This window comes from Hipposideros armiger, unplaced genomic scaffold, assembly GCF_001890085.2.
Source record: "Hipposideros armiger isolate ML-2016 unplaced genomic scaffold, ASM189008v1 scaffold_1322, whole genome shotgun sequence".
Taxonomy (NCBI): Eukaryota; Metazoa; Chordata; class Mammalia; order Chiroptera; family Hipposideridae; genus Hipposideros; species Hipposideros armiger.
Genome location: NW_017732672.1, coordinates 2,994 through 17,205, shown reverse-complemented (window position 1 = coordinate 17,205; position 14,212 = coordinate 2,994). Strand labels below are relative to the sequence as shown.

The 14,212-nt window shown below is 42.5% G+C and overlaps 1 protein-coding gene across 1 annotated transcript; it reads left to right on the top strand.

The window, feature by feature from the left end:
* The first annotated feature begins 1,848 nt into the window (after positions 1 to 1,848).
* On the top strand, positions 1,849 to 13,414 carry RAB9B (RAB9B, member RAS oncogene family). The gene is made up of 3 exons (XM_019633479.1): positions 1,849 to 2,094; positions 7,341 to 7,401; positions 9,933 to 13,414. Exon 3 carries the CDS (start codon positions 9,975 to 9,977, stop codon positions 10,578 to 10,580), a length of 606 nt encoding a protein of 201 aa, XP_019489024.1. The 5' UTR covers positions 1,849 to 2,094; positions 7,341 to 7,401; positions 9,933 to 9,974; the 3' UTR covers positions 10,581 to 13,414.
* The last annotated feature ends 798 nt before the right edge of the window (positions 13,415 to 14,212 follow it).

The window sequence follows — 14,212 nt, the reverse complement described above, 5'->3', positions numbered from 1 at the left end:
TGCCAACTTGGGCCAGTGAAGCAACGTCCTCCACAACTAGACTGAAGAACAAAAGGACAGCAACTTGTCTGTTCCCCTTCCCCCAACTCCCCAGCCCTGTTCCCATCCCCCAATTCCCCAATTTTAAAACAAATCTTTAAAAAAAAAAGAATGTGCGAGTAAAAAATTTATTCAGGGGCCAGCCAAATGGTTTAGTTGATTAAGAGCATGAGCTCTGAGCAACAGGGTCGCCGGTTCGATTCCCACATGGGCCAGTGAGATGCAAACGAGCTGAGCTGCCACTGAGCTGTCAACAGGTGGAAGGATGGCTCAGTTGGTGAGAGTACATGATCCTAACAACAACGTTGCTGGTTCGACTCCTGCATGGGATGGTGGGCTAAAATTGAACACGGTACCTTGAGCTGAGCGGTCGTGAGCTGCCAATGGGCAGCTGGATGGCGACTGGATTTGGAGCTGAGCTTGCTGCGCCCTCCACAACTAAGATTGAAGAACAATAACTTGGCTCTTCCCCTCCCCCAATTCCCCAATAAAGAAAAATCTTTAAAAAAATTTCAGAGGACTATGTGCATCTCTTCTCCATCAGAAGAGTGTTTTAGTGTGTTTGGGGGGAGGCTTGGGACTGGTTTAAGTAGGAACACAATGGATTCAGTTAGATCCACTCGTTTTATTTTAAAAGAACAACAATTATTGATGCAACAACATATATTCATATTCAACAAATATTTTCTGAGCATGTCTTATGTAACAAGCATTGCCCTAGGCTCTGGGGATATGATGGTGAATCTAGACAGTCACAGTCCTTGACTTTATAGTGCAACATAGTTTAGTGGAGGAAGGCAGTTGTCAATTATGAGATACATTTAAATATCTCATCATAAATGTATAAATAGTATGAAGAAAAAGCACAGCAGGCTACAGGAGGCTACAAGAGAGTAAAATCAGGGCACTTTCTCTATTCTGGGGTTATTGAGAAAGGTTACCCTGAGGAAGTAACATTTAAGCTGGGACCTGTGGGATTGAATGAGTGGTTGACTTGTGAAGAGGTGTAGAGAGACTGGCCTAGATGGAGGAAGTGCATGCATGTGTGAGGGCCCTCAGGGGGCACATGATGAGTGAGGGGCATTGCCACGCAGGCAGGCGCAGGTTCTCAGACATCGGAAGTGCTTCAGAGATGGATCTGCCAGACAGAGAGATGGAGTGCAGGCTAAATAACCACAGGAGCTCCACCCTGCTTTGATTCTAAGGGGGAAAAATCACAAATTAGTTGGAGGTACGAGGGGGCCACGGGAGACAACAGGAAGGAACTGGCCGACAGGCTAGGCAAAATTGAAACACTGCATTCTACCCCCGTTACATTTCCAGAAACCTCGGGGCAATACTCTGTGTGGCCTTCTGGAATCATAACTGGTAAGGGTAAAGGGCGGTGCATCTTCTATGTCTGAGCTACAGAATTGAGCTTTTCCTTTTGGATTGCCATGAGATTTTCATGAGCAGTAGTCAGCTAGAGGGCCTAGTAATATGTAGTGATTATGTATTTCCCTAAGCTATTTGAAACAAGAGAATGCATGTGCTAACGTTTTGGCAAAAGTAGAGGGTTTGGCGGTAAGGTAAATGAGGTAGGTCGAAGGGTAATTGCAGGAAATGGGGCTGTAGCCCCACGCTGCAGAGGAGCTAGGTGGGGGCGCACTATTTGACGGTCCATTGTCGCTGTGCCTACGGAGGTGAGGGGAGGAGGACAAGGGAGACCAGGGTCGGACACTGAGCAGGAAAGAAGAGTGAACGAACCAGAGAGCGCTCTCTACCAGCGGGGGCGGGAGGCAGCTGGGTCCCCAGGGCCAGGAAAGGGGCCTGAGGAGGCGGCGCGGGCCCCGCCCCCTTCCCTCGCGGGCGCGGGCGCGAGACGTTGCGCGGCAGCAGCGGCGGGCGCGAGCGGCAGCTGTCAGGCCGCGGAGGTCCAAGCTGCACTTGCCTCCCCACTGAGGACGAGGAGGCAGCAGAAGCAGTGACGGTGTCGCTGAGCTGCCGGGCTGCCGGCACGCAGAGCTAACTGCCTGGCGCCCGCGGCTCTCTCCCATCTCTGTTCCTTTGTGTCGGGTAAGGTGCCGGTGCGTGGGCTGGGAGTGCGGCCAGCGATCCGGACCCCGGAGGCCGGGAGGTGGGGGGCCTGGAGGAAGACGGAGAAAGGGAGGTCTAGGTGATCTCCAGCGGTGCTCGCACCTTGGGAAAGGGGGCCTCGGCGCTGCAGGGGTCGGAATTGGGGGGCAGGTAACGATGGAGGGGGCGTTGCTGAGTAATCTGAGCGGCTGCCAGAGCTGGGCAGGGAAGGGTAGGATTCCGTGGGGAGCGGGTGTGGCTCAATGCGCATGCGCCACGGCCTCTGGTTTTTAAGAGCTGGGGGTGAGGTGAGAGAACCTGGGTCTGAGGTAGTTGAAACTATGCGTGACTTCTCACTTTCTATAGATCCCCAAAGCTAACAGCGCCCCTGTCAGAGATGACAACTGTCCCGGTCTCCTAAGAAAGCTCCTTTTCCCTGTACCCTGACCACTTAATGCCACCCAAACCTTACCTATTTGTCTCCAGGCAGTCTACTTGGGAAGAAGTGGCCTGGGGACAGTGCCAAATTGTTATCTAGTGTGCCTTCAGGCTCATAGCTCCAGAGCTGTCGTTAGGAATGAAAGATTAGAGGTGGAATTCCATAGTGGACCCTTCTAGTTGCATATAGGATCTAAGAATGGGCATTAAATGTGGGAATAGCGTTTCATTGGCATGACAGCTGTGCCATTTGGACTCTGCGCATGGATTTGGCTGATAACTTGTTACCTCTATGAAATGAATCCAGTGCGTCAGAAGACTTCCACGATAGGAATCACGCCCCGCCCCCAAGCATCAGGTTGTATTGGAAACAACCTACACCCTTTAAGGTAGAAGAGCCTCAAAAATTCAATCATTTCTCATTTGTATTGATTTTCCCATAAATTTAAAAAACTCTCGCCCAGTTCTCTAGTGCAGTATCAGCAAATTGTGCCAAGAATCAACAGTGACTTGAGTAGCCTCAACCAGTGTGTCACCACAAGATGGGCTTTCCCCACAGCTCCAGCCATGGCTCCTCCGCGGTGCAGACTGCCACCTGGGCCACTCTTGTCCACTGCCTAGCACTCCCGTGCTGCTCTTCCCCCCACCCCCAGCCCTGCAGCGCACATCCCTCTCAAGACTTGTTCCCAAATAATCTACACTATGGATTTGAGCATAATTCCACCATGGCAACCGAACTGATGTCGCCAACTTGCTTTTCTATCTCTCTTCTCCCCATCATCACACTGAGATGTACTATTTTCAAAGGTCCAGCCTCTTTCTCATCCTTGTACTGCCTCCTCCCTCACCTCCAGCCCCACCCCCAACTAAATACAATCAGTTTAATAAGCCTGTGTAGGGTGCCAGCACAGCAGATTCAGAAGGTTTCAAATGTGTTGAAGAACAAAGAAAGCTGGCGAGTTTCAGTTGTGTGAATTCCTAATTCTCTTTACTGTCCAAGACTTAGACCTTAATTGGAGGGAAAAAGTGAATAAACTATCCTTAGAGAATGCTTGTTAATCTATTTGGGGGAGTGCGGTAGGAAAGGGGAATTACATCTCTAGGATATTTGAGTCAGTTAAAGCCAGATCTTCCTCTGAATAGGACCAAAATCAGAATAAACATTTTAGTCCAAATCCTTACCTATATGGGACCCATAAGGGATGTATAAGGGGTTTCACTTTCCTATTAAATGTACTTAGGGTTATCAAAGAATTATTTTGCCTATTTAATGTTACCTTCTTTTAAGAGTTGACTCAAATTTGGAACAGTCTGTGGGAGGAAAAATTGTCTGATTTGCTTTTATATTGTGCTAGTTCTTTTCAATTTAAGTATGTACTGAAGGAGATCACACTTATTTTCAAACGATGATGATGGTGGTGGGGATGCCAGCAACCACTGAAAACAAAAAGTGGAGATAATTATTCTCCTTGTTTTGGATGGGAATGGAGAAATGTATATATTCATATTTTAAATGTGAGGGGGAGGGTGGGAAACTGGAGCATTTTCACCTACTTTCAACGGGTGGAATTTCTATTAAGTCCATCTAGAAAGTGATTCAGATAAGTCCATAACTTCTGCTCTTTAGTCACCTTATAAATAATAGCATTTGGACATCTTACAGAACTGCGAATCTATTGTACCTTGGCATTAATTCAAAGGCATTAGTTCTGCGCACCTACCTAAGTAGTTAATTAATGAACAAATATTTATTTATTTATTTATATTAGTTTCAGGTGTACAAAACAATGTAATAGACATTTCACCCATCACAAAATGATAACCCGCTCCCCCAATCTATTGCCCCTCTGACGTCATATATATCAACAGTAAGTCCCTGACTTACGAACATTCGAGTTGCGAACTTTCACAGATACGAACAGACTTCACATTATGGACATTCTTAGGTGCGAACAAATCACAGAAGTAGCTCACGTGTCTGCCGGACATTGTCACAGTTGTGCTGCTGTGTGCTTACAGTAAAGTGCAATACTGTACAGTAGTACAGTGCTCAATCAGAGCCCAGGATGTCCAGAAGCAAGAGGAAAAGCAGTGGTGATGTGGAGGGGACTGCTAGGAAGTGCAAAGACTCACTTTGTCGGAGTTACGAACAAATCCAACTTATGAAGAGTCTCCCAGAACGGAACTTATTCATAAGTCCGGGACTTACTGTACTACAATTTCATTGACTCTATTCCCTATGCTCTACTCCATAACCCGTGACTATATATATATATATATATATATATATATATATATATATATATATAAAATTAGAGTTGACATACACTATTATTCAGCTTCAGCTTCAGGTATACCGAACAAATATTTATTGATTAGCCATATGAAGGACCCTGGTGCTGCATGCTGAAGGGGCTTCAAAGATATATACAAACAGAAGCCTTACTATCCAGGAATTTAAAATGTGGTTGTGTCAGAAAGACATACTTGGAAAAAAAGTTTTTGTTAACAAAATAAGGCAATATAATGATACTACTTCAACTGTAAACCATGGGATCTGAAGCTTATATGTTAATTTGTAAACTCCTTGAGGGTACCTTGCCTGAAACGTATGCGTTTCCAACAGTGTCTACACCCAGTGAGTGCTCACGTGATGAAGCTTTGCAAAGTAGATGAGGTGCAGAGAAACCAAAGGCAGGGAAAGAAGAGCCAGGAAGCTTTCATAATAGATTAGATGCAAGGAGATGTGGGCCAAAATGAGGATGGTAGCAGAGGACTGAAAAGGATATTCCAAGGAAAAATCAGCAGGGTTTAGTGACCAAAGGCAAGGAGACAAACCTAAACTGTATTCATTTCTACCTCCAGCAAACAAATGGGAGTTGGAGATAGCAGAGAAGAGTGAAGGTCACCGTAGTAAGGACACAGCACACATTAGGCACACAAAATATTTTCTCAAACATCAGTAGCAGGATTGGACCAGAAGACACTTAAGGTCCCTCCAAAGCTGAGGTTCTGTGGTGTATGCAGATGCTCAAAATTTTGGGGAAACAAGGCATTTTCAAATATGGAAGAAAGAGAAAATGTAGAGTTGTTATCCTTCCACTGGAAAGCCCTTTCTGGGAAGGGTTAGCACTGCGTCACAAGACCCCCACCAGTGATACAAAGGAGGTGTAAGAGCAAGAGGAACAAAAACCTCAAACCAGAAATTTCAATAAATGCTTACAAATCTTTGCAAACTTCCCAAGTTATTCATTTCCCTCAAAATCCTGTGAGTTAAGTAGGGCAGGTATTATCAGCTCTATTTTTATACGAAGATAATGAAACACAGCAAGATTAAGTGACCTGCCTGAGTTCATAAAATAAATGAATGGGAAAGCAGTGATGAAGACTTTTGTGTCCTGATTGCTGCCAGCCCAGTGCACTTGACACTGTACCACATTGCTTTTCCTCCCTTTTCCCTGGTATAGAGGTCATGTAACCAGAAGTTATGTGTGCACATGGCCAAATAGGGAATGCACAAGAAACTGCAGCCTTATCTCAGAAAGTTATTAATACTTCATCATTATTCCTGGAGCTGACTATTTGGTTTCCATATGCACTCAGCCCTTGACCCGTCATCTGAGTGTATCTGCAGCTGGGAATGTAGAATTAGTGAGTTGTTTAATGATATGAACACCTGTTTTCTAGGAACTTAAGGAAGCTCATTTGGCATGGGCCCTTAATACTATCAGCATTGTGCCCAAGTTTGTACTTCCTTCTGTTGCTTTTTTAAGTGAGGGTTCAAGAGTTCTGCTGACACTTGTTTTATCTTCATTTAAAGAAATGCTCATTGCTTGAACTAGTTCCAGAGACATAATTTTGAGAGCAGGAAAAAAAAAAAAGACAAAACCAGGAATTGTGGGAAACTTGAGAATTTTTTTAGAATATAGACCAAGAAGGAGAATAAAGCCTATCAATTTAAAAGACATTATTTAAATTCATAATTACTAATTTATATCTCTAATCAATCCCTTATTGAATGCTTTACCTATATTTGAAAAAAAGAACATGAGATTATTAAGCAGCAGAGATTTCTTAAAAGCTTCTTTATTCCTCAGTAAGAAAGAACACTCTACAAATCTAGGGACTGTTTTTCTTTTTAGACCATTACTCTTGATGCTGGTTAAATAAGACTCTTGGCATAATTAAGTATAATGTTAAGTGAAGTTGTGTTAGAATTTAATAAAATCAGCTAAACACTAAAACCTATGTTCAAGACAGATGATCAAATATAATGAATAAAATAATTAGCCAAGAGAATATATTATAAACAGGGAATCCACAAACATATTTTTTTTTCTTCTCTGGTCTCATGGAATCAAATGCAGAGACAAACTCCAGGTGGGTTGGTGAGTGCACCAGTTAGTTCTGGGATATGGGAATATTGATAGCTATAAAGGGAAGGAATTTCATCTCTGACATAGAATTTGAATGTATCTTAGACTCATCTGTGCTTTCCGTTTACTGAATATCATCTACTGTGACTATCACCTACTTTTTTTTATTTACTTTGACTGGAGAGACAATATAAAACTTTAAAAATCATATAAAGGACACTCAAGTTTGGCCAAGTTAAAGTTCTTGCAGTAAAATTATTTTGTCCATGTTAAACATTTGTAGCATTTTGAACTCTTAAGTATATTTGTAAAAAGTGTTCTCTATAAGTAAGTTGAGGTTGGTTTATTTTTTCCTGACTTGAATATTTATATTGCCTTAACTTTATTTTATTATAGAATTTTAAATATAATGTTTCCCCATTTGTTTTTTAGAACCTTAAAGAAAGAATAAAACAGCAAGAAAAGGACCAGATTGTGACAAAGACCCACTTGGGTAGGTTTATATTTTATACTCAACTGGATGGTAAAAAAAAAATATATATATATATATATATATACATATATATATTTTTTTATTTTCTCTCCTAAAAAATTAATGTTTAGAAAAATATATAGTTAGCACATATGTACACCAATATAATTTTAAGGACTACTGAGGTTTTTTTTTTAATTGCATTTCAAATGTGTGCGCCTCCAGCAGCTCTGTTGCATGTGCTTTTTTTTTTTAGATTTTTTTTTATTGGGGAATTGGGGAAGGGTAACAGTGTTGGGGAATCGGGAAAGGGGAACAGACAAGTTATTGTCCTTGTGTTCTTCAGTCCAGTTGTGGAGGACGTTGCTTCACTGGCCCATGTTGGTATTATCATTGCGCTCTTCCCAGGTGAGGCAGATCAGTCGCCGGTCACTGGATGGCCGCTCCCGCCGGCTGCCCACCGCTCACACCAGCTGCCAGCCACTCACTGTAGCTTATGGCAGCCCACTGGCAGCCTCACAGCAGCCTACGTTGTCACCGGCGACTCACGGCAGCCCAGCTCCAGGTTGAGCTGTTGTTCACCATCTTAGCTGTAGAGGGCGCAGCATCACAGGCCCTAATGTGGGATCTGAACCCAGGCCCTGCTGCTCAGAATTGGAGACCCAAGCCAGCTCTTTTTTTTTTTTTTAATTGGGGAATTGGGGGGATGGGAACAGTGCTGGGGAATTGGGGAAAGGGGAACAGACAAGTTGCTGTCGTTTTGTTCTTCAATCTACTTATGGAGGATGTTGCTTCACTGGCCCAAGTTGGCACCATCATTGTGCTCTTCTCTGGCGAGGCAGATCAGTCGCCGGCTCCTGGACGGCCGCTCACCGCGGCTGCTGGCCGCTCACTGCGGCTGCTGGCCGCTCACGCCGGCCGCTGGCCACACACGGTAGCCCATGGCAATCCACTGCCACAGGGACCGCAGCCCACGCCGTCGCCGGCGACTCATGGCAGCCCAGCTCCAGGTTGAGCCGCCGTTCAGCATCTTAGCTGTAGAGGGCAGTGTCCCTGGCCCTCATATGTGGGATCCGAACCGAGGCCCTCTGGCATCCCAAGCCAGCTCTTAACCAACGCGCCACTCGGCCGGCCCTGCATGTGCTCTTTTGATTAGTGGTTAGTTTTCCTCTCTTTGGATCTCTTGCATAAATAACACCCAATTAACATTATCATTGTTGAGTTCCCACAATTGACCTAGTATGAAAGTACTTAACAGAATCTAGTACAAGGTAGTCGTTCAGTAAACATTTGATCTTTTTTTCTTAAGATGCATTCTAGACATTCCATGTGTAGACATGTTGTGGAGGTAACAAGAAAAGTTCAGTATAATTATTAACACTTTAGAGTTTACAGTGTTTTTTAGTGCTAGTATAGAATGAGAACCTAATCTAAAAATCAATAATCTATTCAAGATTTTCTTCCTTTAATGATAGCTGTTATATTGATACCAGTCAGCTATCATCAACTTAAGTGCTATTGTTTCATGAAGAAAAGATTATGGAAGATTCATAATCTTTACTTGTGAGTATATCCGTATCAATGCAAGTGTAATGGGGCAAATGCTGGAAGAAACTTGTCCTTTTTTCTCTCTTCCAAGTTCTGGAGTCCAGTCTAACTCTAGCCTAAACCTCTACTGACAGAATTTCAGCTTATGCAGCCTTCTCTTCTCAATAATGCTTGGATTCGGGCCGGCTGAGTGGCTCAGTTGGTTAAGAGCGTGAGCTCTGAGCAACAGGGTCGCCGGTTCGATTCCCACATGGGCCAGTGAGCTGCGCCTGAGCTGTCATTGAGCTGCCATCAGGTGGCAGGACAGCTCAGCTGGTGAGAGCATGTGCTCCTAACAAGGTTGCAGGTTTGACTCCTGCATGGGTTGGTGGGCCACGCCCACTTGCAACTAAGATTGAACACGGCGCCTTGAGCTGAGCGGCCGAGAGCTGCCCTGAAATGCCGACAGGTGGCCGGATTGCTTAGTGGTTAGACTTGGAGCTGAGCTAACTGCGCCCTGCACAGCTAAGACTGAAGGACAACAACTTAGCTGTTCCCCTTCCCCAATTCCCCAATAAAATCTTTAAAAAAAATAATAATGCTTGGATCCATCGGGAACAGATTTCAAACCCCAAATCAATTTCACACTATTTGCTCCTTGTTTGGAACTGTCTAAACCGGAAGCTAGTGTGGTTACACATTTGGGTGGCATTCCTGTTCTAGGCTCTCTCACTGAAGAGAGAATAGGGTCAAAACTGAACCAAATTGCAGCACCATCTGCTACTCCATTTACCCATGGCATTCAGCCATTTTCTTGGTACAGGCAAGAGACCTCAGAAAACAAGACCTATTTTTCCCCCTTATGCAAAAAGTGTTTTATTCCTTCTGCTGTACTATATCAGTTAATGAGTGTAAATCAAGAGAAGCTAAATTAGAAGGCCTCATAATTTGGAGAAATTTACTATGAAGTTGATTTCGGTTTCAGATTTAACTGTTTTCCCTCCTAATTTTTCTTTTATTTTCAGGTTCTCTTGTTTACAAACTCCTCCCCGTCTGGTGCTGCAACAATGAGTGGGAAATCTCTGCTTTTAAAGGTCATTCTCTTGGGTGATGGTGGAGTTGGGAAAAGCTCACTTATGAACCGTTATGTAACCAATAAATTTGACTCCCAGGCTTTTCACACCATTGGGGTAGAGTTCTTAAATCGAGATCTGGAGGTAGATGGACGTTTTGTAACTCTCCAGATCTGGGACACTGCAGGGCAGGAACGTTTCAAGAGCCTTAGGACACCCTTCTACAGGGGAGCAGACTGCTGCCTCTTGACTTTCAGCGTGGATGACCGGCAGAGCTTCGAGAACCTTGGTAACTGGCAGAAAGAATTCATCTACTATGCAGATGTGAAAGACCCTGAGCACTTCCCCTTTGTAGTTCTGGGTAACAAGGTAGACAAAGAGGATAGGCAAGTGACTACTGAGGAGGCACAAGCCTGGTGCATGGAGAATGGGGATTACCCTTATCTAGAAACAAGTGCCAAAGATGATACTAATGTGACAGTGGCCTTTGAAGAAGCTGTCAGGCAGGTGTTGGCTGTAGAGGAACAGCTGGAGCATTGCATGTTAGGTCACACTATTGACTTGAACAGTGGCTCCAAAGCAGGATCTTCATGTTGTTAAAAGTAAGAAGCCTTTTAAAAGTGTGCCCCAAATTGATCAGTCAGTAATATAAGAATAATTGTGCCCCTCTAAGAGTGCACAAACAAAAAAAAGGTAAGAGTTAAGGTTGTAATTGTTAATCAGAGCCTTTCAAACTGAAGTTGTAGAGCAGTATTTTTAAAAGTGCTTTATCAAGCCAAGTGTATTTTGCGTGATTTCTGCTATTTCCTTCTTGTGTGTATCAGGACACTTCAGAAAGCTTTAGTCCTGAGAGATGTAAATGTTTGTTCAAATCACAGTTTAAACTTAGAACCCAGCCGCATGAAGGAATTAAAGAACTACAGCTATCCCTTAAAGCGTTCCGTTAATCAACTAACAAATGTCACCATCGACTCTTGCCAAGCAGTTTTTGACATGTCTGCTAAAGGGAGGGTGGGAAATAATACTCCGAGCTGTATTACAATAAAAATAATAATACAAACATGGATATACTAAGCTCGAATTATGAAGAGGTTGTAATGAGTACAAATGCAAAAAGTGTAATGATGTACACTGCCTTGTTTAAATCCTTATGTATGGTTTGCTCCCATCTGAGCTTTTCAAAAAATACCATCTCAATAAGCGATACACTAATGACACTGGAAATTAATTATACCCCTTGTGTTTGAAGTAGCAGGGTACTAGGAAATGGATTATGCTTAAATATGCCAACCACCCTTGCAAATAAATGGCTGGTCTGCTTTTACTTCATAAGTCTACTTTTGCTGCATAGGGATGTTGCTTCTCTGACAACCTCTTATCAATTTAGCAATGCTGCTTAATATATGGCTTTGGATACAGTGCTCTCTGCTCGTAATTTGATGGTCCTTTGGTCCACCATGCTGTGCTCTCAGAGAAGCCTTCAGAAAAGATTGGGTGATAATGGGCTTTTCTCCCAAGGTTCCTTAATTTGCATATTTGTAGAAGAAGAAACTGATTTCTTGTATGTTGTACTGTATGTTCAGCTGGCCAAATTAGGACCTTGAAAGTGACAAGAGAGCAGACTTTAACCCAGTGTTAGAATGAATGTCTCATAATTAGTGTTGTCCAACAGTGGAATGGACTGCCTTAATAGTGAACTTATTTCCAGTAAAAATATTCAAGAAGATGCTGGATGACCATCTTAAAATACCATTAAAAAATTCTGTACTGGCTAGATGTTTGGTTTAAAGTCCCTTCCAGCTCGAAGTTCTGTAAATCCACAAGCTACAAATTACGTTTCAGTGCCATGTTATAGTTAGATGTATCTTAAGACAACAGCTAAGACTATGGAGAGGGACTTTAAAAATGCCCAAACTATTCTGGGATCAGCATTTAACAGCAAGTACATAGCTCAGTCTTTTGCTTTTGCATAATGGCAGGAGAAATTATTAAGATCTGAGTAATCATTATGTGCCCTGATATAAACATCTTAAAGATACCATATTAAAATATAACAGCGGTTTATCAAATTTTGATTACCATGTCTGCCCGCCCTCCACATGCAGTCTAGTTTTTGTCAGTTGACCTGTTTGTCCTGCATAGCTTTTAATCTATACTTTAAAAACATCTATGATTAAAAATAGTGACCCAGGTTAGTGAGGGACAGTTAGAAATGACCCCCAAATGAGACCTGGGCCAGGGAGGGAGCGGTGGGAGCTTTCACAGGAATAGAGTCTAGAACTCTCCATTGTAGCCACGTATGGAATCAGCCTTACACGTGGGACCTTATATAATTTAAGAGCTCTGGGACTTTTTGGCCACATAGACAATTGGAAGACAGTGTTTCAACCCAGTCATACTCAATATTTCCAATTGAAATATACTCCTGACCCCATTGTCCAACTAACTTTGATGACAGAAGTCAAAGCCAAAACTGGGACCCCACAGCTCTTAAGTATTGGTCCCTATCCTGCCTATGCCTATAGCCAGCCACAGTGGTTTCCAGGTTTTGTAATCATTTTGCTATAATCATGTTAGGGTGAGAATCTGTTATGTCAGCACTGTTAAATGCTAATTGATTTAAGTGCATGAGACCTGGGGCTTTCTCTTTTTACTTATACTCTGCTTATGATAGTTTCAATTTGTAGATCTCAGGCCTTCATAAAGACCTCCATTCACTCACAGAAGTACTTGTCTCAATTAGAATGGCATGTGGTCATTTAAGTAAAAAAAATTACATGGGTATCCTATTCATAGGCCTCTGTCCATCCAAGACAAGTGTTAATTTTATTGGCAGATCAACTGAAGCCCTTTTCCTCTTAGCCATACCAATTTTTTTCTACCAAATCACTAGACAATATCTTAATGAAAGCAGTTAACATTAAGTAACAAAAATAGTGGCATTTTGGTGACTAACACTCGGTAGAGTGCTGATGTATAATTTGGGTGAGATTAAAACACACCAAAGGCTGAAATCTGTGAGTACCAGGAACTGTGCATATAGGCTTAGAAATTACGTACCCTAGAATGTGCAGAACCGCATTTTGAGTAGATTTTTTTCATGAACACTAGATTTTTTGAATAAGATATTTCTAATTGGAACTATACCGTTTTTCAATGGTGTATTAAAACATCATACAGAATATTTATTTAGTTTATTTTCATGTATTGGGCTAACATTCAGGGGGCCTCAGATTCCATATGTCTTCAGTGGAATGATAAATTTCAGGTTAATTTGTGCCTGCCCCAGCCATCTCTACTTTACCCTGAGGTATTCCAGAATCCTCTTGTTGCAGGTGCTGCTAAAAACCCAAAATTGTGTATCAGATATTTTGTTTCAACTGTAAAAAGTCATCTGTGTTGAAGTAAATAAAGTGCATTTTGAAAAACCAGCATACAGTGTTTGGGCTTCTACTCTCCCTTTCTCTTTTGAGCCACTGGCGGGCATGATAGACAGTACTTATCAATCAAGTCACTTGTTTAGGCTGCACTGCATGTGGCCCATAGATCATTTTTTCACATGGTACTCCAAGCAGCCACTACCCAGTGATCAGACAGATACTCTTGTACTGATTGGGAAACAAACTCAAAAGATCAATGTGGGGAGATTTATTTTATGATGCTTTTTAATGCATGAAGAGTACTGGGACTGGAAATTGGATCTTGACTCTCCACTTTATTTCTTCATTATAATTTATGGTAAAACAAATGTTAAAACATCACAAAATATAAACAGAATATACATATTCCCCTTGTTTTCTTGAATGGTATACTGTCCAGATTTTAGGAAACATGGAAATATAGGCAAAATCAATCAGAAAACCAAGGATAATTTTGTTAAATATTCTCTTGCGGGCTGGCTGAGTGGCTCAGTTGATTAAGAGCTCACTCAAGAGTGCGAGCTCTGAGCAACAGCAGTTAGATTGCCGGCCTGAGCTGAGCAGCCTCTGAGCTGCCAACAGGTGGCAGGATGGCTCAGCTTAAAAAAAAAAATCTCTTGCCTCTCACATATTGTCCTGTAAAGATTAGCATCAAATGGATTGAATATATACAGTGGCTACTTTTCAATTGCAGTTTCAAGTCTCTCCACAGCACAAAATTTCATTACATTCATTCCATTGGTCACAGATTTAGCTCTCTTCTCTCCTCTACTTTTTGCCTGTTGGAACTTTGGTAAGTCAAAATCAGAGGGG